Source organism: Triplophysa dalaica, chromosome 20 (assembly GCF_015846415.1).
Source record: "Triplophysa dalaica isolate WHDGS20190420 chromosome 20, ASM1584641v1, whole genome shotgun sequence".
Classification (NCBI taxonomy): Eukaryota; Metazoa; Chordata; class Actinopteri; order Cypriniformes; family Nemacheilidae; genus Triplophysa; species Triplophysa dalaica.
Genome location: NC_079561.1, coordinates 2,225,001 through 2,248,198, shown reverse-complemented (window position 1 = coordinate 2,248,198; position 23,198 = coordinate 2,225,001). Strand labels below are relative to the sequence as shown.

The window sequence follows — 23,198 nt, the reverse complement described above, 5'->3', positions numbered from 1 at the left end:
AATTATGTTAGGAATAGTAAGCCTGTCTGTTTTATCATTTCAGTAATTATATTGCATCGTTAACCATAAAATCACAAACTCATTTATGCAGCACTGAACATCTTGGTTGAGTATGGTGTTCAATTATTTCAACCCAATGATGCCCCCTGGTGCTGGCTGGCGGAATAACCAGCGCTCTGGGAAATTTACATAATAATCTTTTGGCAGCAAGACGAATTGACACAAAGACAAAAATTAAACATTGAAATGTTTATTCGGACAAATTCACAAAATTAAGAGAATTTCTGCCTTTTCAAGAGCGGCATGAAATGAAGCCTGACGGAGTGCATTAAATCAGTGATTCTCAATATTGGTCTTTGGGACCCACAGCACAGCTCATTTTATTTAGGAGTTAAGAACCACTGCCTTAAGTGTTCTGTACAGCAAACCCAAAGAGTATATAAAAGAGAAAGTGTGAAACATGCTATCTATAACCACAAATTGACCGATTAATTATCTGAATTTAAGGAGCGTTTGCACACTAAATACATTACTTTTCATCCACACTGTGCAAATGTATGAAAAATCAGTTTTACCGAACTGACTCAATACATTCTGGATACAATAAATTGACCCAATAAAATAATTTATACATTATACTGTTAATTCTGTTTCAACATATTATCTAACCATTACACCTGCTTCTTATGGTGTATACAGCAATTAAATTACAATTCAATCTAGTTGTTGTTTTCTGATGGCAAAGAGCACAGGGCCCCTTGCTTAGGTGGGCACCTGGATTAATCGTGACATATATAATGATTTTATAAAGATTATTTACTTTATAAACTAAAAACAAAGAAAAAAGGCTATGCGATATTGGCATAGCAGTCCTTTTAAAATCACCTATACAGCAAAGCCACTGAATAGACTGTGCATCAAACTTTAGCAACCAATCTATATAGTGGATGCATATGAAGATCTAAAAAAAAACGTATTTACTTGGAATGAACTGTGCAATACATGCGTCACAGCAAAACAAAATCCATGCGAAAAATTGCATGATCTACTGTTTAAGACAACTACATTTCTTTAAAGAAAGTACAGTTTGATGCACAATTCATGTTAAGATGGGCTGAGGAAGAGATCTGTGAAACCATCACTGCATGTAGGAGCTATCACCTAAAACAGTATAAATAAAAACTGAAACCTTATTAAGGATTTGTTGCAGAGATCAAATAAGACCTTAAACAGACTTGTCCATTAACCTGATAATGCACACAGATTTGTACAGCATCTTTCATACATAGCATTGGACAGGTATGGGTAAACTATTTCAGGTTGAAAAAGCCCGTGGATTTGGCTTGAGGGCCCATCAGCATATTGGCTTGGTTCTTATGCCTGATATGAATCTGAGAAAGAGAAAATAAAATGGATAAAACAACCATGGGGAGTAAAATCTTGCTTAAAGAAATGATTTATCTAAACAAAATATACATATTTGCACATAAAAAAATCATAAAAAGGCCTTATCATTAAAATTCAAAGTGTTTAGAGTGTCAACATTTTGGATAGCGGTTGAGGGCACTCACTGTACAAGGTGGCTGCATCCACGGCTCTCCATCAATCTGCATGGGCATTGGTTTATTTGTCCTGCAAACAAGAGTGCATTTTTGAATAACAACCAAAAACATCTACACCTTATTATTCATTCTTTTATGCAATAAAAATGACCAAAAATAATGAATTATGCCATGAACGCATATTTCACACAGTCAATAGTAAAAGTTACATTAAGTTGGCCATCTGATCACCTCTATTACATAACAAAAGAATGTCTGTGATGTAAATGAAATAGTTTACATTTCAATAAAATGCAAATAATGACTTTGTTAATGAACCATACAGCAAGGGCCAGTTATAGCCATGTCTGTGCACGTCTTGGCTTGTTCGTGCCACTATGAGCTTGGTTTTCCTCATAAGCCTGAACGGGCACCCGGTTCATTTATGAATTGTCTGAAACAGTTTGTCTCACTTTATGGTAATCTGAGATGTTTTGGCGAGTCGGACGGCGCTCTTCAGCCCTGTGTATATCCGTCCCATTTCAATGGCTCCTTCCAAACCCACCACCTCCATGCGCTTATCACTGATGTCTGTGTGGACGGAGCAACATGTCATACAATATTTTTTATAAACAATTATAATGTAGTCAGAATTCACATTATGATCACACCCACTTTCTGACCCGAACAATTAAATGGGCCTGTTTTTGCTCCCATGTGCCTCTGCACTTGTGAGCCGTGGGTTTACGGTTAAATATAGTTTCCTTCGCCTCTTTAATAACAGCCTTTTTGTGGAGCCTGCATTACATGCTCGCAAAACACTACGCCCAAGTTGCTGAAACAGTCATTAATCGAATTTGTGGTTCTAATATCAGAAAACAAGCGAAATACTTCGCTGCTTTCTTAAATCTATGTTTCTTTTATGACTTTTTGAAAATACAGTATGTTTTCATATCAAGATAAATCCCTTTAACAGTTGCTGTTTGGGAACCAACCTACCCTGCGGGGTCACTTTTAAGACTTCAGGGTCAACGATGACCTCAGGCAACTCCTGGTCTGCTTTGTCACTTTTTTTGGCTTCACCCCACAGGTTGGACCCGCCGTGCATGCTGGGAATGTTGAGGACAGCTATACCCTCCAGGGAGAGATTACTGAGATCCAACGGTGTCCCACAACACTGTATAAAGTCAGACAATATGCTTGGTTTTCATATTTTGAATTCCCAATATTTCAAGCCAAATGCTTGTGTAAGCACATTTTTAAGTAATGAATTGCGTTTTGTTCAAGGACCGAATTAAAGCCCTCGATCTGGTAGATTGAAATGGGCCTGGCAACAGCAGAGCTCCAGGAGACAGCTAATACCTGAAGCCGATTTATCCAAATTCCATGACAATGCGGATGCAAAACCCAAGGAAAGAGGAAACAGGACAAGAACGAATCCATCAATGGGCCTCATTGATGAAACAGGATCAGAACGATTTTTTTTACGTACATTTTCGTATTCATGAAAATGTTCGTATTTTCAAAATATTAGTTGGTACGAAAGAAATGTACACCTGCTCCATACCACATGTAAATAGTGCGTAAAATCGCAAGTGACCTTCTGTATTCTTTTAGACAAAAATGATTACGCTGAATTTTGCTGTACCATGTATGATAACAATATTTCATGCGTACTTTTGCCTTGTCTTTAATATTTTTGTTAACATTGGGTAAAACGCAGAGCTGCTCGTCAATGTACTTTTTTGCACTGCCGTCCAATCACAATGGAGAAGTGGCGGGACAAACACTACATTGACCAACCATCATACACACACAACAGTCGAGAAGTTAATATTAATGGTTACTGCATTTTAATATTAAGTTATATTCTTCGAAATAAGATACTAGTAACAAGTAGGCGGACTGTTGCGGATATTCTCAATCACAGCAACAAATGCATATCCGGAATAACGCGGATATTTTTTTTTGGTAAGCATATAGGCTTTTAGTATATTATGCTTATGCAATATAATGTGGCAAAACCAGAGTGAAGTCCAGAGGATTACATCATTCCTAGATACGTAATTTGCGTATCTATAAAAGGCGGGGATTCTGCTAATTGTGAATGGGCGTGCGTGCGCCCTGTTTACGAAAGATTGGAATTCATTAACATACACGCATCTTACTACGAAAGTATTACTTTACGAAATATTTGTGAATCCGAATGAAAGTTTTCATGAAGGTCTGTTTTACGCGCATATTACTCGGAATTTACTCATATATGTTTCATGAATGAGGCCCATTGTCTTTTTACAATTCTCTTCATGAGGCACGTTGGGTGTTGAAATATCTCACCTCAATGGTGAGACACTCCTTCAGCTTCTTACAAGATCCAGAGATGGTCTCAGAGGTGGCAAATTCGAAGTACCAAAGTTTGTTCTTCATTCTGAAAAAAACAGCCGAGTGGTTTTACTATTCAATTATTAAAAATAGCACATTATTATATTGTATGTTATTATAAACACAATCAACAAAAAGCAATAATGATGGTAGATCTGATGCCCACCTGCTGTTAAACTTCTGAGGATGTTTCTCTCTCATGGTGTGGAAGCGATGAGCAATAGACGCATCCTGTCATATAAACACAAAAGTAAATATTTTCACGACTAGACAATGTACGATTTCAGAAAGAACACATTTTATTGATCAAATGTGACTATTTTATCATCGCTAAAGTTCAGTTTATACTCGATCGTCGGAGCCGCGTACCCTATGCCGTAGCATGACGCGCACCTCTGCAAAAATGTAACAACGCGTCAACTCAACGCGGACCGCAAGGGTTGTGATTGGTCTGTTTGAACCCCTCCCTCAGGTCAAAAACTGCGTCATGTTTACTCAAACGACTCCTTTCCGAATGAATTATCTCAGTAAAATATTTGTGCTGTAAACATGTCAAATCTGCAACATAAGTTACTGTTTACTTGCTGCTATCACTGCTAATGCTTTTCAAACGTGCTGCTTCTTCTTCCGCTCTTGTCTTGGTTACACAAGCAACACGCCCATGGACACTGACGCCTAGTGGTCATTGTCTTTTGAACCGGACGCGTAGGCTTTGGCAGAGGTCCGACGCTCAAGTTTAAACTTTGCTTAAAATGCTACTGAAGCAATTTGAAACGTAATTTGTTGACTGTATCCAGCACTGAATGTGTCTTACCACTCCGATGGAGAAATAATTGTTGATGATTTCGTAGGGCACTGGGTCACCTCTGTCCTGGTCTTTGTCCGTAATCACCTGCACGCTCCAGCGGTCCATCGACACCATAGAACTCCCCTCCATGTCTTTCAGGATTCGGCCCAGATCCATGCCATCATAACCTAGAACCAGAGGACTGATAAGAACTGCTTTCTGAACACATACATGGCAGGTCTATGGAAATATGTTATTCTCGTAACGTGAATCAAGCGCACGTGCACAGTAAATCATAAGAGGCAGAAGTCTGTAAAGTTATAAATTATGAACACATAATAAAACACACAATAAATAACTTGCAGCCAAATAACAATTTCAACATTACAGAGGAAAACAGAAATTGTTATACGTCGCTTTTAGTCCATGTGACAATGTTAATGTTTTAGGGTGGTTTAGATATAATATTTTGTCAAAGATTTCTTCTTATTCCTTTGTCAAAGGTTCAACGAAAGAGTGTATAGAGCACAACTTGTAGTAAGCTCACCTCCACCCCATCGCAGACACCGAGCCAGATCATTTCCTGTTCCCAGAGGAAGCACCGCCACAGGGGGGCGCACCGACAGGTTGGCTTTATCTTCAGTGAGGAAATGAAAATGGTTAGTTGAAAGTGAAGCGAGACCAAGGTAAACACCTTTACTATCATGCTAAAATCTCAAAAGCCTTTTCTTTTTTCCGAACTGGGAGTATCAAAGACTCAAAGATTGAGTTTTCAACCTATGGCGTCCAGAATCCAGCCCACTGTGCCGTCTCCTCCACAGACTAATATCCTGTAGTGATCTAGACCTTTGAAGAAATGTAACCTGATGGGCATAAATTGCTACAGATTAAAACCTTAAAGGTACGCAATAACACCATGTAAGCAACAAAAAATTCAATCGAGAGAATGCAGGACACACGGAAGATAAAATGGCGCACAAATCAAATATACTAGAGTTGTGAAGAAATCTTTACCCTGGTCCTGGTCCGCCGTTGTTAAGATTGTAAACTTGCAGAGGATTCAACAAGTATTGGAATTTACGAAGGATTCTGTAAAAGCATTATTATTGAAAGAACATGAAAGCATGTACATGATAACAATACCAGCTCGATGTCACTTTGTAAAGGATTAGCTCACCTCTCTCCTTGCTTTCCGCCACTTCTAGGGTTGACAAACACCAAAAGTGGATGTGTGTCAGGAATTGGGCTTATCTGTGTGGGCACATAAGCTGTGTGTTACTGTCACAATGATCTTATTGAATCTGTTGTCCTGGCCGGAAATACCTTCTAAACTTTCTTTTCTAAAGAACAGCATAAGAGAAATGAGCAAAAGGATGTTGTTAAAATTGTTTGCTTGTTTATGTTGTCTGACACAGCTCAACCAATAGTGTGAGTCTGGAGCAGGACTATCTGCTGTCCGACCAATGGGAGGACGAAAATGTTTTAGATATCAAATCGGTATTTTTGCAATTGTGTCGGGTGACATTAGACAGACAGTCCAGACCGTGTCCTACCTGTAGTATCTGTCCGTCAGGTGTAGTGTTGAGCTCACTATCATCACCTGCAACTGAACATCCATTCTTAATGCTGTTCTGCCTCTCCTGAGAAAATACACAGACGACACAAACAACAGAACCGGTGAACACAGAAGAATTAAAGCATTGCATTATTGTGTTTTTTCTTGACAGGTCTTATAGAGGTGGTTAAAACTACACAATTGTGTTTTTTAGAAAAATAAAATGACTACTCAGTGCAGTCATAACACTTTACAGACTGTCTGATAAAGCTGTACTATCCCTATTATTCGGAGCCCCTATAGGGACTCGGTGGTGGAAAAATATGAAAGGTGAGTGAAAAATATTTTTTAAAGCGTTGCGTTATCTCGCAAACAAATTTGCGTTATCACTCAAAACATTCTGTGATTTAAGACAAACAGGCCTTGTTGTCCCGCTCCTTGCATTAACAATGGAGCAGTTCATGTAGTAGATACCCGGACCAATGATACAAATAACACATGAATCCTTAGACAAGGATCTACAACCTGGTGTTCCTCAAAACGAGAATATAAATTGATCTCTATATGAGCAGATGACATGGACAACTCTGAAGGGACCGTCTGCAAAGTGACAGTAAACCTGAAAAGCGTTACTACAAAAATAATCATTAATAACTTCAATGTTACACACTGTAGTGTCAAATTCAGTTCACACATTAATGTTTCTTTCTGAATTTAACATGGTTTTAGTTATACTACAGTATGTTTCACTGAAGTTAATGACTATTTTTGAATGTTAAACGTGAAGGATAACGCAAAAAAATAAAACATTTTTTTTTCACCATCACGTCCCTTTAGGGGCTCCGTAATATTATGACGAGCTTATGTTTAATGCTTTTTGTTGAATAATTTGCTTATGTGGGAAACAGTCTGCTATTAAACTAATTGTAAATAACAAAATATATTATTATATATAGCAAATGTAAGCATATACGGTTTCATCGGACTCATGGGTTCAAAGTTAACTTCCACTCCATGTTTGGCTAGTGGCTAATAATATAACTATTTAATATTCTATTTAATTTATATTGTTATTTAACTTCCTTAAAATTGTATTAAATAAACATTATATGACATTTATAAACCGCTTTTCAGGGTTCTCCGAGCACGTAACATGGAATCTTTGTTCCCAGTCAATGTAGAATTATATTACCTTAATGATGGGGTATATGGCCCACGGGGGTAAAATATGGTCCTTTAAAAGGCCACAGTGGCATTCTAAGGGTTCCTGAGTCACACACTCATCATGTCTCTAAACGTAAGAGAAAAACATAATTGTAATGAAAACTACAAACGGTTGGATGTGAAATGCTCCATCACTATAATGGTGATAGATATAATCATATAACGGAAATAATAGTTTACAGAAAACAGATTTTTATGGTGATTAAATGAGTTATACAAGCATTTATCTAACTTTAGCAAAGTAATATGTAATGATTATAAGTAGTAATACAATCGTATTTCCTTTTATTTACAGGTAACTCGATAACTACAATAAAACACCAGTCTCACCAGGGTGTGACACCAGATGCAGCGTTTCCCAGTAAGGCCATGCTTTATTTTCTTTTGACACCTGTCGCACTTCCCTGAATCACAGTTTCCACTCACCCAGTCGTGAGATGCAATCTGCATGCAAACAAATGTGTGTATGCTGTTTACATTTGCAGTGTTGACTAAAGTCATTCAAATACAGAGGAGATCTGGGCTACTTGAATACATCCAACATAAATATTTCTCAGTTCTGGTCTGCTTTGAACATCGATGTCTGTATAGGCAAGCACCTTTGTTAGAAAAATGTTCACAATTATTGCCCCAGAAAAAATATTCACGTTCATAGAATGCACATGACAACATGCCCCAACAACCGGACATATTACCACACAGGGGTAAGTTGTCATAACGCAACTATTAAATCCTATGCGTGATATTTAAAACAAGTAAAATCAAATGAAATTGTGTACCTACCCCTGTCTCTTTCTTGGACTTCACATATGTGCGGCTGCATGGAGCTGGGTTCTTATTGGCACACCGGCCGTGCACTGTGTATTTACAACCTGTGTATTACAGCAGACTGTTGTGATACAAAACTGATTCCAGATCAGAACTAAACGTTGCTGTTTTTATTTAAATAGTTAAGGAACCGTTGCCACTATCGCGCCACATCAAGGCAAGCCAGTGCATGTCAGGGCCAACTGCATTCTCACATCTTGAAGTAGCTGGCATTGATGGTGGAAATACATGGCTATTGACACCTGTTGATGACTTCATAGCTCTGGCCCGCAGGTAGAAAAGCGGGTCACATAGCCTTGTCACATTTCCAGGCTACATCTTCAAAATGTATTTAAGGTGCTGTGTGTCATTTTTTTGGATGATCTATTGACAAAAGTGCAATATAATATACATAACTATGTCTTCAGAAGGGTATAAAGACCTTTGTAAATATGTTTTCTCCTGCGGCAAAGAAGCGAAACGGTGACAACATCGTGTCAGCATCCGTGCTTCGAAAGGGAGGGGGGAGGGGTGGAGTAAGCCTTTGGTTGCAGTTTGCAAACTCACCACTAGATGTCGCTAAATTTCGAACACTGGACCTTAAACTTTGATTGTATTTTTACTCACGGGTGCAGCAGAGACCCTGTTTGCGCAGCCCCAGCAGCATATTCTGACACACGTTACAGTACACAGGCTTGTTAAAATGCTTCATCCGCCACAAATGCTGGCCATCTCTTTGGTTCACCTTGAGGAAAGAAAAAGAAACACAGAATAAATTGAATTCTCAAAATTTGCAAGATGCAACAATGAAATCAGCAAAAATGTGTCACGTAAACATGGTATGCAAAATGCTGTTAAACACCCTTTAACCACCGAAAAAAAAGACATCACACGTCAAATGGCAGTTCTCGGTTTATTCTCCAAAGACAGACGTCTGAGGGCAATTCTATCCACATTTAGTTCATTGCTTTTTACCTAACTGTGTCAACAACTATCTTTTGCTTTTTGTTCAGGCTCCTCTGTGAAACTTTAGGAGAAACATTTAATTCAATGTTGACACATTAAATATCTGCATAAAGTCTTCTAAGCTATAGCCGGTGTCAGTGGCAACAACACAAACGCTATGTGGACTTCCGGTTGACCACTGCAAAGAATCAGTAACTGCTGAGTAGTTTTAATTATATTGAATACAATAACTTTACAATAGTCATGATTTTATATTAATATAATATAAATTATTAAATTGCTAGCCACTAGCCAGACTGATAACTAAACACAGACCAGAAGTTAACTTTGGGCCAGACGTGTGCGTCTGATAATCACATTTTAAAAGTGCAAATGTTGGATTACAGGAATACAAAGGAAAAACTCTCTCATGTTAAGATGAAGCGTACTGTAAATTCAACATTAGTCACTGGATAACAGAGGCGCCTTATGAGTAATCCGAACGCGTATCTTCTACTTTTACAAGTTGCATTCTAATCTCACACCTACTGGTTATTCTTTATGAATTCAGAGGCCGACTGGAGGTGTCGAGGGGGGCTGAAGACATTGTGACTCACATGTTCACATAAGGGCCTTGTTAATAGAGTCAAACCTTCGATTACGATGAGTCAGAAGAGATCTACAGCCAGCCAGCAGATCTGAAACTCAAACCCACGCAGACGTAACCGGGCCCTACGGCCCAGAATATCCCTTGTACCTCAACGATTGGCAGGTGGAAATAGCACATCGGGAAGTCCCTGGCTTATGTGTCGAGCTGGATCGTGCCGCAAGAGATATTAGCAAGACTTTAAGTGTTTCATCTCCATATTTTACAGTCAGTGACTGTTAGCGACTGGTGTCGACAGCGGACGTGTTCAATAACTGCAACTTCCTCACACGTCTTCGTTGATGGTTATGTGGTCAAACTGTGAAACATCACATTAGTCCTAAATATTAATGTAAGGTGTGACAATGACACGCTGTGTTTTTAGCATACGGGGTTGAACTAGTAAGCAATTCATGGTGTTTATAACATTTCATTTTGCGATGGATAAAGACACTTTTGGCAGTGTTGTCATGCACTGGCAAAATGGCAGTCTGTACTGAAGTACTTGCCATTAGATATCTAGCGTTCCCACTTATGGAGAGAGTGAAGCCAGGAAGAGGTCTAGCGTTACTTGATGGATGCCATCTTCAGCTTTCATGATGGAGTTGCCAAGTGGCTCGCTTGTAATGTAAACGAATGGACGCTTCAATGTTCAATGTTCAATGTTGGGCAGCATGTAACTTAAAGCAACTACTATTTGGTTAAGTCCTTATCTTTTAAAAATGCTTGCCCGTGTCCATACATATCTTTCAAGGTATATAAACGCGCATGCACATTTTTGTGCAAAGAATTGCTTCACAGCTTACACACAAGTGTGACAGTATTTGCACAGAAAGTTCAAAGTCAGCAGCCTTTTGGACCGAAGTGTTTGCCGCCCAGAGCTCACACACAATAAATAAATAAAACTTTCCCTTTATCTCTCTTTTCGACGTATTTTTAGGTGTGTAGGGAAACCGTGATCAAGCTTTACGAGGAGTGCATTCTGAAAAAGAGAAGCATTGGCTTTACTGTATGATCTTTGAACAGAGATACAGCCTAGTGTGGTCCGAAAATAGCTCCTCAACTCTCTGACTTTGCATCTGTAGCCAGACTGTTTGACAGCGATTTGACCTCCCAACAAGAGGTCTGTAATCTTTCTGCTCCAACTCCACTCAACTCAAAGGGTTTTCTCTGTCCTGCTCCTCATACAACGGTGAGAGAAACTCAACTTCAAGTTCCCTGCATAACAGCAGGTGGTCTTATACTTTTTCCCACCTAGACAATCTATCTCAAATAAATACATTTTTGTGGAATTATGGGGAAAAATGCACATTCGTGTTAACCCCCCTGTCATTTTATCATGTAAATATATCATTTTGATTGCAATACAAAAAGACCTAATGATATTACACGAAAACAACTGTCATTGCTAGCCATTAACTAAACTGAACTATTTATGTCATTTACCACAATAGACAAGTGACTTGCTGCAACCCACCTTAACCCAATGTGCGACCCACAAGTGGGTCACTACCCACAAATAGGTCATAACCCATGAATAGGTCACGACCCACAGTTTGAAAGCCCCTGCATTACAAACTTTTCTCTGTTCTCTCAGTTCTTGTTTTGTTGTATTTGTTGTCGAGACAGGTTTGTGCAATTTCAATAAAGTGAAGGTTAATGTTCATATGACATATTTGTCAGTTCACCCGGCAGCAACATTTAGTGCAAAAAGCAAGAAGAACTTATATCTTAATTCTATGAAACTGTTAACAATTACATTCTAATAACATTCAAATCAAGAATAAAATCTGAACACAAGAGTAAAATAAATAAAGCAAAAAATGATTTTTCAGGCTGGCATGAAGACATATCACACAAGCGATGGCCGTTCGATCTTTTATTCTGACAGCGAATAGTCTCCCAACACTGGCAAATTCTAGCTGACATGCAGTTGCACATTGTTTGTTTTCTCACCTTTAGTCCCAGTAGAACCAGCAGCGGGATGTTATTCATGCCTCCCTCGACCCATTCCTTCAATGACACGGTTCCACTGTTGTCCGAATCAATCGCTGTCATCATATCTTTCAGAACCTGAGAGTAAGGGGGAAGAAGTAGGTGAAGATGTGTTTTTGTAAATGTGCCTGTGAAGAGCAAGCAATCTCATTTCTGCTACAATCAGAATATATTTTGTTAGGGCTGTCAATCGATTAATTGTGATTAATCGTTTGACAGCCCTATATTTTATTATATGAACCCCTTTAGTGTATTTGCAGTACATAATAATTGTTTTATGATCGTTGTGATATACTTCAAAATGAGGAGTTGTCAAAGAATCAACATCATGCAAATCTTATTGACTGCCTTTTCTTATTTTGCTCAACGACAAGTTGATTCGTGCCACATGAGATAGGAATTTCTCTTCGACAGGGTGTGGTTGCATCTGGAAACCTGATGCAGAGCACGCAGACATTTCACTAGTCCTTGGCAAATACAGACCGTTCACTATATAAGCGTTTTATACTAATCTGAGGTTGTTTTCTATAACCAACCCTTCATTTACACCTTTAGACATGACCTGTTCTAAAACGGGATACTTTATTAAAAATGTTCACTTAATTTTTTAGATGAAGGGCATCATCTGGCCCTCACAAGCACAACCAAACATGCACACACACAAACTCACAGGCTGCAGTTCAGAAACATCCCAACCGAGGTAGTTTGCTGCATGCATCATCTGGGCAATAATGCGGTCCACTTCCTGTTTCACAGAAACATGTCTGGTTAAAGATGTTACCAAAAAAGAAATTAAAGGAATATGATTCCGTCCTGTTACGTAATGAGGATTTAAATGGTAATATAAATAAATGATGCATAAACAAAGACTATTTTGGTCCCTGGTGTTACATGAAAGTATTATAAATATTTTTGCTTGAACACCCACCGAACTGTCCAGTACTCCATTGCCATCTCTGTCATAAAGTCTAAAAGAAACTGTAAGGGGAAAACACATGACGTGACTCCAGAATTGTCAGAAAATTAATCAATATTAATGTACAGTAAAATGGAAAAAACTTATTTAAATGATTTACATTCAAGTTTGTCTCTTGGTTGACCATCTTCCAGAAGAGAGAAATAACAGGACACATCCTTCAGAAAGACATCCTCTTTAGGCAGAAACCAAAAGTGAATTATATCACCATGTTCTATAGACTGTGGATCAATTTTTAACAATGTATATTGTTTGATTTTTGTAACACAATCATTTTCATATTATTTGGCAGCATGTCACAAATTGACAGCTTTACTTACATTGACTTAAGTTACATTGTTTTAATGCCAATTCTCCCTTCAAATGTAATAAATAAAGAGCTTAAAGGATAAAACGTGATTGGCATTTACGGTATGTACTAACAAAGACTGTAAATAAAGGTGTTGTGACACCTATAGACGTCCTCACTAAATCAAATGACACAGACAAAGAGGTGGAAACATTTGACTTACTGTTTTCATCTGATCTAGCCGACTCTGAGTTTTGGAAAGATTTGAACAGGCGTTGGCACAGATTTGCTGGGAAGTCGTCCACTTCCAAATATGTCTTCAAGAAGAGCCGGAAACCCTCTTCATCTATGCACTAAGTGAATGTAAAGCAATAATGCAAATGTGATCAATAAAAACCGTCATGCTACACAAAATGCCTTTATGAGTTTCACTCAGGCACACCCATTACAGTAACAGCAAATGCACACGAATATAAATGTGGATAACAAACTTTTACAGTGTTTTCAACATATAGCCCTTATGATAGATATGCTAAATGATGCCATAGAAGAACAACTTTGACTGTATTGTGCTTTCGGTTTCACAAATGGTTTCTTTAGACTCTACTAAAAAGTAGAGGAATGCTTCTTTTAAAAAGTTTAACAAGAGTGTATTGTTGGGCTTCTCATAACTCCTATTTTGGTAATCACAACGTACACAATAAGGAAACTCATACAGCCATAATGTTATCTGAGAGTTTCTCAAGGGAATGTATCTGAGAACCAATTAAATTCTGCACTACAAACCTAATCCTCATTCTACTAACTGTATGGTATGATAGTCCTGTCCTACTTATCAACAGAATTAAACAAGAAAAAAAGACAAAGATTATATTCAAACTTCAAAGGCCCGAGGACATAATTATTCTTATAGTAGTACAAAAGAAATATCATAATTGCCTGCATGACAAAAAGAATTGACAAAGAATTTCCATATAAGATTATCATTTATTCCTTATTGTGTTTTGAGGATGTGAATTATACTTAAGAATGTTAAAGTTCCTGTAAACCGGAAATTGTGATCGTATTTACTCCCGTATTTTGATGCATATCCGAGTGTAACAGATTACAAACGAGAAAAAGCGGGAGCGGCTTGTTTTTTTCACTGCGTTTTGACGTATAATAACAGCCGTTGCATTTCGAAATGGAACTGCCAGCAGACGGATAGGAGTGAACCCTACTAATTTACTTCATTTGAGATGGATAGTCATTTTCAGATTTTAACAGAAGATAATGAGGGCACATGAATTTTAAAAGAGATACTGATAATATATTCACAATAAATGCTGCAATATTTCATGAAAATTGGAATTCTGTCAGGTTCACTATCGCCAAAAATGATTGACAATTAGCATTAGGGCTGACCCCGAATCGTTGAAGATTCAATGTTTTGAAAGGAGGAGCCTAATTCGACTAAAGTTACCAATCTCACAGAGATTTAGAGCTTTATTGCATTCCTCCTTTATATGCGGTAAATAAATTCACTTTATTGGTAATGAACGTGCCACATTCCCATTTATATAAAATAAATCATTACTATCTTGTAGTTTTAAAAATAGTTTTGACGTGAGATCTGTTCTAGTATTGTATGGCACAGCACTGTTATGGATGTTTTTTGTGCATCAATGTTGCATGCTGCACTAGTTTGCGCTGTACCCTTATAACCAGATGGTGTCGTCCCCACATGCACGCACGCACACACACGTCTGATTCGACTATGACTCAACTATAGGCAAGATGTGAGAATTCTGATTCGACTATGTAAATCCTTGTCGGGACACCCCTAATCAAAATACAGTTTAGATTGGTGGTATGATTCTTTTCGGGGCAAAAACTGGTGGAACTAGGAAGTGGAACTAGGGATGGAGGAGGGTAATTTGCTCCTGGGCTGCTTTTAGCTATATGCTTGATTTTATTATTTTACTGGGACTTTGATTGTACTAAACATTTGCCGAGCATGGAAAAGCATCATTTGCATTGTTAAACTATGCATTTGTTAAAACTTTTGTCTGAAGTGACAAAAAATAAAAATCTCATTGCTTCAAACACCAGTACTGATGTACATACAAGCCCTCATTTATCAAGGAGGTACATGTCTGTTTTTGTAGGAGCTGAACCAGAGAAAAATAAGTTTTCACAGGTACTCGACTACTTAACATGCTGTCAAAATAACGAGCTGCTGACGGAAAAGTCGATTCACCCACTCACCTCTCCATGTCTGTACTTGGCTAATCTGCCATCTGCATTAAACTCCTTCAGCACATCTTTTACGGTCAAATTGCAGTCTGCAAAGCAATATAGATCATGAGAAAGTGAGATTATTGTATATAACAAAATCAAATGATTTTAGACACAACATCCATGACAGGTGGGTGTCTACAATTTCACCCAATTATTGCGCTTCTTTTTCAGTAACTGTATATATGCACCCATAAGTAAATGGCCCGCGGGCTTCTGAGATGCATATAGAGGTTGTTTTTCGACCCTGAGATGATTTGGTGCTAAAGGGCTGTGAGTGAGTCATGGTTCATAATGAAGCAGAGCGTTTAGTGCGAGTAGGTGGGGTGTGTGTGGGCATCAGGACTCACAGTCAATGTACTGCTGAAGCTGGATGAAGTCGACCGGCCTCAGCTCTCTGTCGTCTGAGTCTGACATCTCGACAGCCTTTCAATAACACTGAAAGAGAAACAGAGACACAGGTGAGTGGAAAACAGACGGATGGAAAACTGGAAGGCACGTTGATGCATTAAAATGACGGTCCACACAAACACATCCTGTCATTTACTCACATTTATGTTGTGATAAATGCTTGGTTCCTTCTTTTAGTAGACCACAAATAGACAGGTGTGGTCATTTAATTCTTTTTTAGGTAAGCTAAGCAATAGGCATCTGTAAATTTAATGTAGAAAGTAGAAAATTCAATGCATTAACTAGAACCAAATACACAAATTAAACCAAGTTCTTTACATTTGTAATGTCGCTTGAAAATGTCTGTCAATACAACAGTGCAACTTTTGTAAATGTTACAATAAATATATATCATTTAGCTGTGATGGTGTCCTATAGAAATACCTTTTGAGGTTACTGAATAATTCCCATGCTAATTAACTATGGTTATTAGATGATGTGTCAAAGTGCTTTAAATAACACCATGACAAACATTTAAAAACATCGTATCAACATATTATCAATATAAGCAGGTGTCAGAAATGATGTTTCTTCTTTCAGGTTAAACAAAGATGAGAAATGTGTCCAAATAATTTGCCTCCCAAATCGTACAATACTGAACCACACGCCAGCTACTTTACATGAGCTACTTATAGGACTAATGTGTAAGAGCTACACAAGGACTTTAGACCTATTTATAATGTTGCTAAAAAAGTATGTTTGAATATTTTGATTTCATCTTTGAACAAATAAAAAATACAAAACAGTTATACCCAATTCAAATGAAATAATGATGTTTATATGGAAGTTAACAAATACATTAATGTGTATTACACTTAAAAAAGGTGCTTTTTTAGATTATAAAAAGCAAGAAAGAGATGGTACTTCCAAGAACTTTTGGCTGAATTGTTCTTTGTGAAACCAAAAATGGTTCTTCTATGGCATCGCTGTGAAGAACCTTTTAAGCACCTTTATTTTGGTGTGATCAGCAAAAATGTAGAAAAAATACAATGAAGTTAATCTCTCTAATGCTACTTTATATTAAAGGCTAAATATAAATAGTATTATTAACAATTGTTTTCATAGGACACAACAGTTGGCAAACGGTGTTGGGTATGTTACTCTGAAAAAGTAATTAATTACTAGTTACATATTACATTTTCAATAGTGTAATTAGATTACAGTACAAACGAATCTCTCTAAAAACTATTTAATTACTTATTACTAATTACTTTCTATATCTTACATCAACCTTGATTAGTTAAGTGATTCAAGGATGGACATGAAGCAACGCACAATTCATTCAAATAAATAATATAAAACTACATAAAGTTCTCTTATTAACTGACCAAAGTATTGAACATGTGAGAATTATCTACAAAGGCACGGATTTTAAAGTTAGACGTAGATTACTATCCACTATTGCATACATTATATACTGTATACACAGTATTTAGTTCAATTACATCCAAAGTAACTGTATTTAAATTACTGAAAAACTAAGAGTAATCCCTTACTTTACTTTCTAATGGAAAAGTAATTCAATTACAGTAACTAATTACTTAGTAACTAGTTACACCCAACACTGATGTCAATACCCATATAGAGTATAACTTTCATATAAATGAAACGAGTGTATAGCTAACAAATAAAAAACATGATGAATCTGAACTTCAGCTTGGAATACGTTTGTGTTAACGGTCACATGGCTTATACAGTTATGATCCATGTTATAAACGCCTTTTCAACCTTCATATATTATCTTTTTTTTTATTAATATAAACTGAGAGTGATGCTTGGTATGACTTACAAAGAATGTGACCGTACCATGTCAGGTGACAAGACTCATAAAGACCTAATAAACTAGAGACGAAATGAAACACACAATCTCTCCGTCGCTCCCTCTCTCTCTCTCTCATTCTGTGTGTGTGTTGGACAGAAACAACATGTTTCTGGGTCTCATCTGTGATGGAAAATGGATCAGCAGGGAGTCAAGGGAGATTATACAAGTGCCGGTCTGAAGTTTTTCTTATGAACATTCATTAAGGTGTCTTCAAACTTACACAACCCAAACAGTTTGATGAAGAATAAAAGGGTGACCTATTTAAAGCAAGTCTAGTGATCTATATTTTTCACGCTAAAAATAGCAAAAGTATGAGTACAATAACAGTGATTTTGTCTGTGAACACAGGCAATCTGACAGATCTTTAACGTCACCAAACAAACACATGTAAATCTATAGATCAATTTTTAGTACTTTTACGTTTTTATGTAAGTTTTAAAAAAACAGAGCAAAGAAAATCTTTATGATCACAGGGGAATTTTTTTTAGTAAGATCCACTGAAAAGGCTGTTTGTTCTGGTCTGGTAATGAAAGAGTTCAGTAATGTGTTGTTTACGGGCTCTGAGACTGAATCTGGCATATACACCCACTCCTCTCATGTGATGTGAGCACACAAAGGGTCACACCGTTCTCAGTTAATTCCCTCAAAAGGTTGGTGTCGTTGCCTAGAAACTTTCTTTGTGTGGCCTGTGTGTTTGTGTGTGGGTGTGTGTACATGTGTGTACGTGTGTTTGTGAGAGCAGGACGTTGGGAAAACAGAACCAATACTTTTTTGTCGTCGGCAGTGTAACTGACAGGTGCACGACAAAGTATTTTGCATGCTTTGGCCTATCCATCTTACTTCTTTGCTGAAAACATACAAACATCTTGAAAGATGTTAACATTTAATTTAGTTATGGTAATATTTTAATGTTCAGATTTGTATTTAAATAAAGAAATCTTATAAAGAAATGTCGGCACAAACCATAGTAAATCAAATAGCCTATGTATTTTCCGTGATTAAAATGAAGCCATATTAGGACCTTTAAAGGGATATTTCACCCCCCCAAAAAAGTTCTTTGTTATTCACCCATGCTGTTCAATCCCATGTTGTTTGACTTTCTTCTGTGGAACACAAAAGAAGATATTTTGAGACACGTTTCCACAATGGAGGTCAATGGGGTCTTATGTTGTTTGGTTACCAACATTCTTCAAAACCTCTTCTTTTGTGTTCTGCAGAAGAAAGAAAGTCATCCAGGTTTTCCACAGTATTTATGAATGTGTTTTTTTCACATCCATGCTGTTAATGTTTGCTGATGTCTGAGGTCTCTTTCTATCCTCCAGTCTCTCTAATTGTTTGGGTTGAGCGCAGAAGAACAGTAATCTGATTCTGCTCTTCCTGATTGCTCATTTGCATGCGTAGCCCTCTTTTATGGGGGGAGAAAAATCTCGGATTTAATAAACACCAGTGCAGTGTCGCACAGCGGATGATGCTTTTAGCTCAGCATCCAAATGTCCATGTGATTTTAGACCACCCACACAAACAGTGTATAAGATCATAGCATGTCTCTGCTGGACTGGCAATCGTTTCTGTTTATTTAGAAAGAGTTGCCAGTCATTTTTACAAAAGCGATACGAATACATTTGCTTTCGTGTCCATGCTGCACTAGTTTCATGCCTCTGGTATCACTCCACGGCATCTTGCATCACACATTTTAACTCAATATGTAAAAACTCAAATGTATTATTTTAATGGGATGATATGCTACCAGTCATTATTGCAAAATACATATAGAAACGTACAGAAGCATCTCTGATGTGAAATGTGAAACATTAGATAGGTCATAAGTTTCTTTTGTATGCTTTCACAAACCTAACAGGTAAACACGTCTGTTACATAACGGAAGTGGTAGACTGGCGTTCTTTAGTGATGAATAGTTTCCGTTAGTGAAGTCAGAGATTCCCCTGTATTGTGTATTGTAGCATTATTTTCGCTTCCTGTTGTAAATGTGTGGTTGGCAGTAAAAGGTTTTTTCCAAACATCAATACTATAAATAATTTGTTAACATTTCTAGTTCATTTGCAATTCTCTTAATATTTGTTTTCCAGCAAAACACAAAAGAAGATATTTTGAAGAAAGTTGGTAACCAAACAGTGGCTGCAGCCATTGACTTCAATTGTATGGACACAAAAGCTGTGCGAGAAAATGGGTGCTGTCACTGTTCGGTTACCAACTTTCTTCAAAATATCTTCATTTGAGTTTAAAGTTAAGTAACAGTGCATCTACCTCAAGATTTAGATTAATTAGACACATTTCTCCAAATCAATTTAAAAAAAATATATATAATAAATATCAGAATAAAATAATAAAATAATATCAAAACCATGATGTTAGCATTTCTATTTTTGTTTTGCAATGATCATTGTTGCATAAGACAAACAAGTTGAACTCCACAGCCAAGCCACACTTCCTATCTCAGCCTTTAAAATTAGATTTTCAACCTAGCAGAAAAGCTGGACGTAGAACACCAGACCGAGGGCGTGAGGCTCTCAGGCAAAATATAACATTTCTGCAAAAATTCTTCAATGTCAGCTGTTCGCGTTAGTTAGTAGTCTGTTAGCTTTAGTTTCCTTTACAATGCCTTTCAAATCTATATTTAGAACTGATACTTTCAAAAGCTTAGAGTTGTTTGGACAAGCTGTTCCCTGTCCTTGTGGGAACCTACTGTTTTCTATCAGCAATACTTCATAAACTCAAGTGTTAAAGCTGTTATTCACAAAGGAACATTTTATTGCTCTTTAATAGCTCGAGGGCCTTAATGAAGATCTCAGTAGAAACATTGTGAAAACAAAAACAACTGATCTCATACAGTAATACAATATGTAGACCACTTCGGAAGATGTACAGCTTTCCTGTGGCTCAGTGGTAAGAGCATTGTTTTAACAACGCAAGGTTGTGGTTTCGATCCCAGGGGATTGCACATACTTAGAAACAAATGTATAGGATAATGCAATGTAAGTCACTTTGGATAAAAGCATTTGCCAAATGCATAAATGTAAATGTACGTCTAATGAGGAAGGCGGGACGAGAGCTGCGAGGCAACGAGGAGGGGCCGGTGGCGTGAGTGATGGTGGAAATCAGCTGTGCGCACACCAGTCCCGTATATCTCACGGAGGAGATCGGGAGCATAAGAGGCGGAGAAAGAGGACTGCTGATGAGAGAGGACCGGGCCCGGACATATGTTTAGTTTGTATTTATGTTCTTGTGGCCGTGAGTTGGTTGCCGGCCTTTTACTTCCGTGTTATTGTTAGTTTATTTTTTATTTAGTTACTGTTTTTTAGTTTATAGTTTTATTTTTTTGTTTAGTTTATTGTAAGTTTATTTAATGTTCAACGATTCCCGCCTCCTTCCTTCCCTACTTTGAACTGTATTAGTACAGAAAGCGGGTCCCCTTACACGGTATTCTCCATGTTTTTTCTACAGTAGCCATAAACAGACAAACTATTCTACAGAGTGCATTTCCTAAATACGGTCTCTCCTTTGAAAAGAAGTGAAAATGTAATGACATCTTAGTTCTGTGTCAGCCACCGTTGTGCTTCGAAAATGGAGGGGTGAGGGATGGATTGAGCCGTTGGAGGCAATTCACAACCTCACCGCTAGATGTCACAAAATTTCATACACTGGACCTTTTATGTAAGATTTAAAAAATAAAATAAAGAAACCAGAAATGCCTCTAGACCTGTTTACATCTTGCAAAGTGTCTTTGCAGACATTTGGTATCTTGGCCGATCTGCGAGTCAATCTTGACAACCTCTAAAATCTAGATGAGATCACTCCATTTAGTCATTTAAGCAAGTCTCTATTTGACCTCTGCTGTCTAGGATAAACAACATTACAGAGCTATTGAGATCACAAATGTTTTTCCTTTTTTTCCGTAATAATGAAGAAAAATAGCTTGTTATGAGTAGATCTTTATCAGGATAAATCAAATCACATTAATGCATCAGCTCACTAAAAAGGTTTTGCAACACTGGTTGCTATGGAACGAGTTTCCCCATCAGCTGCGCTGCCTCAGACCGTTGCCAGGACAGGAATGATGAAGGGTGTTAAAAGGGGAAGGAAAGCCCGGTCAGCAGAAACGGGTTTCCCCGCCACCCCAATCCACCTACGCTTCAACTACAAACAGACTGCTTTGCATCAATCTGCTGATGAAAGTGTGAATCATTAACCTCAAAGGGGATCATTCTTATCCCATTTTTTGTCTCATGTTGGGCTGGCCATTTTAACTCATGCACAAAGCTCATACTGTATCAGGTTTACACCACTTATGGAGATGTATTCCAGCTGTTTTCTGTACAGTTGCTATGAAACTATATACAGGGGAGAAGCACGAATCAGAGTTTTTATAGTTTAATTTGAGTTTTATCAATATTTTAAATCAGCTTTAATTTTTAGATTTTTAGTTTCAGTTTTTTAGTTAAAGTTATAACAATTTGGTATATCCTTTTGTCATTTTATAATTTATTGGTTTATTTTGCTATATAAGAATAATACATTTTTATTTTAGTTTTATTTGAGCTTTTGTTTATTATAATAATTTTAGTGCTTTAAATTTATTTAAGTTAATTTTAGGCGACATTTAAATTTTTCCTTTTCAATCATTTTTAGGTCAATATTTCACATTTACATTCATGCATTATATCCAAAGCGATTTACATTGCATTATCCTATACATTTGTTTCTAAGTTTGTGTAATCCCCTGGGATCGAACTCACGACCGTGGTGTTGTAAACACAATGCTCTTACCACTGAGCTACAGGAAAGCGATTTTATTTGATTTCAATGAACAGAAACATTTTCCACGTTTTAATTTTAGTAGACCAAAATAACCCTGGCGCAAATAAACTAACCTGACTCATGGGGCAGATATGCTCAAACAGCAGGCAAACCAAATGCCAGGCAAACTAAAAAAACAGCTTTGCCTACTAAACGCTGACGTTTTGCTTTCATGGCAGTAATGCAGAAAAGGGCAAAAAGACACAGACAGTAAGGCAGTGATCTATCTATACAAGTCACACCCTATTTAAAACAAGAGATGCGCTCTCTGCATGTATGGTACACTTTTTCAATGGAAAGAGTTGTGGCAGGACGAGTTTTTTTGTAAAGGCAAAGGGGCCTCTGCTCGTTGCAGGAAACCCTTTCAAAGACACTGCCTGCTTGCAGACACGCCTGAGCTTGCAGAACAGCGAGCGTGTCATCCTCCTCCAGTGAAGTCTGTTGCGCGGTTTGTGCAAAGACGCACGCTTGAGGAGACACATGTTAGAAACGCGCCTACACCCACAGTGAGAGAACACTACAGAGAGCACACGTACAGCAACTGCTGTGCTAGTCTCCTGCCCACACAGAGCAATATCAAGAGTCAAAGCCATGGGCGAAGTGATTAAGATTGCATTAAAATCATAGACAGCCGTCGCAATTGACTCAGGCAACTGAAAAATGAAAGCATTAACAATTATTGCGTTG

The 23,198-nt window shown here is 37.6% G+C and overlaps 1 protein-coding gene across 1 annotated transcript in view; it reads right to left on the bottom strand.

Moving 5' to 3' along the window:
• Positions 1-234: 234 nt before the first annotated feature.
• dgkaa (diacylglycerol kinase, alpha a) overlaps positions 235-23,198 on the bottom strand; it is a 24,769-nt gene continuing 1,805 nt past the window's right edge. The window contains exons 2-24 of the mRNA XM_056732634.1: positions 15,775-15,862; positions 15,395-15,471; positions 13,371-13,500; positions 12,959-13,033; positions 12,811-12,860; positions 12,553-12,627; positions 11,844-11,960; positions 8,924-9,041; positions 8,273-8,361; positions 7,820-7,933; positions 7,458-7,556; positions 6,264-6,350; positions 5,888-5,961; positions 5,725-5,799; positions 5,488-5,573; positions 5,258-5,347; positions 4,738-4,898; positions 4,090-4,154; positions 3,879-3,969; positions 2,541-2,718; positions 2,015-2,132; positions 1,572-1,632; positions 235-1,391 (exon numbers count right to left, since the gene is read on the bottom strand). Of these exons, the coding sequence (XP_056588612.1) occupies positions 1,311-1,391; positions 1,572-1,632; positions 2,015-2,132; positions 2,541-2,718; positions 3,879-3,969; positions 4,090-4,154; positions 4,738-4,898; positions 5,258-5,347; positions 5,488-5,573; positions 5,725-5,799; positions 5,888-5,961; positions 6,264-6,350; positions 7,458-7,556; positions 7,820-7,933; positions 8,273-8,361; positions 8,924-9,041; positions 11,844-11,960; positions 12,553-12,627; positions 12,811-12,860; positions 12,959-13,033; positions 13,371-13,500; positions 15,395-15,471; positions 15,775-15,841 (2,178 nt within the window). The 5' untranslated portion in view covers positions 15,842-15,862 and the 3' untranslated portion in view covers positions 235-1,310. The remainder of the gene's footprint in view (positions 1,392-1,571; positions 1,633-2,014; positions 2,133-2,540; positions 2,719-3,878; positions 3,970-4,089; positions 4,155-4,737; positions 4,899-5,257; positions 5,348-5,487; positions 5,574-5,724; positions 5,800-5,887; positions 5,962-6,263; positions 6,351-7,457; positions 7,557-7,819; positions 7,934-8,272; positions 8,362-8,923; positions 9,042-11,843; positions 11,961-12,552; positions 12,628-12,810; positions 12,861-12,958; positions 13,034-13,370; positions 13,501-15,394; positions 15,472-15,774; positions 15,863-23,198) is intronic.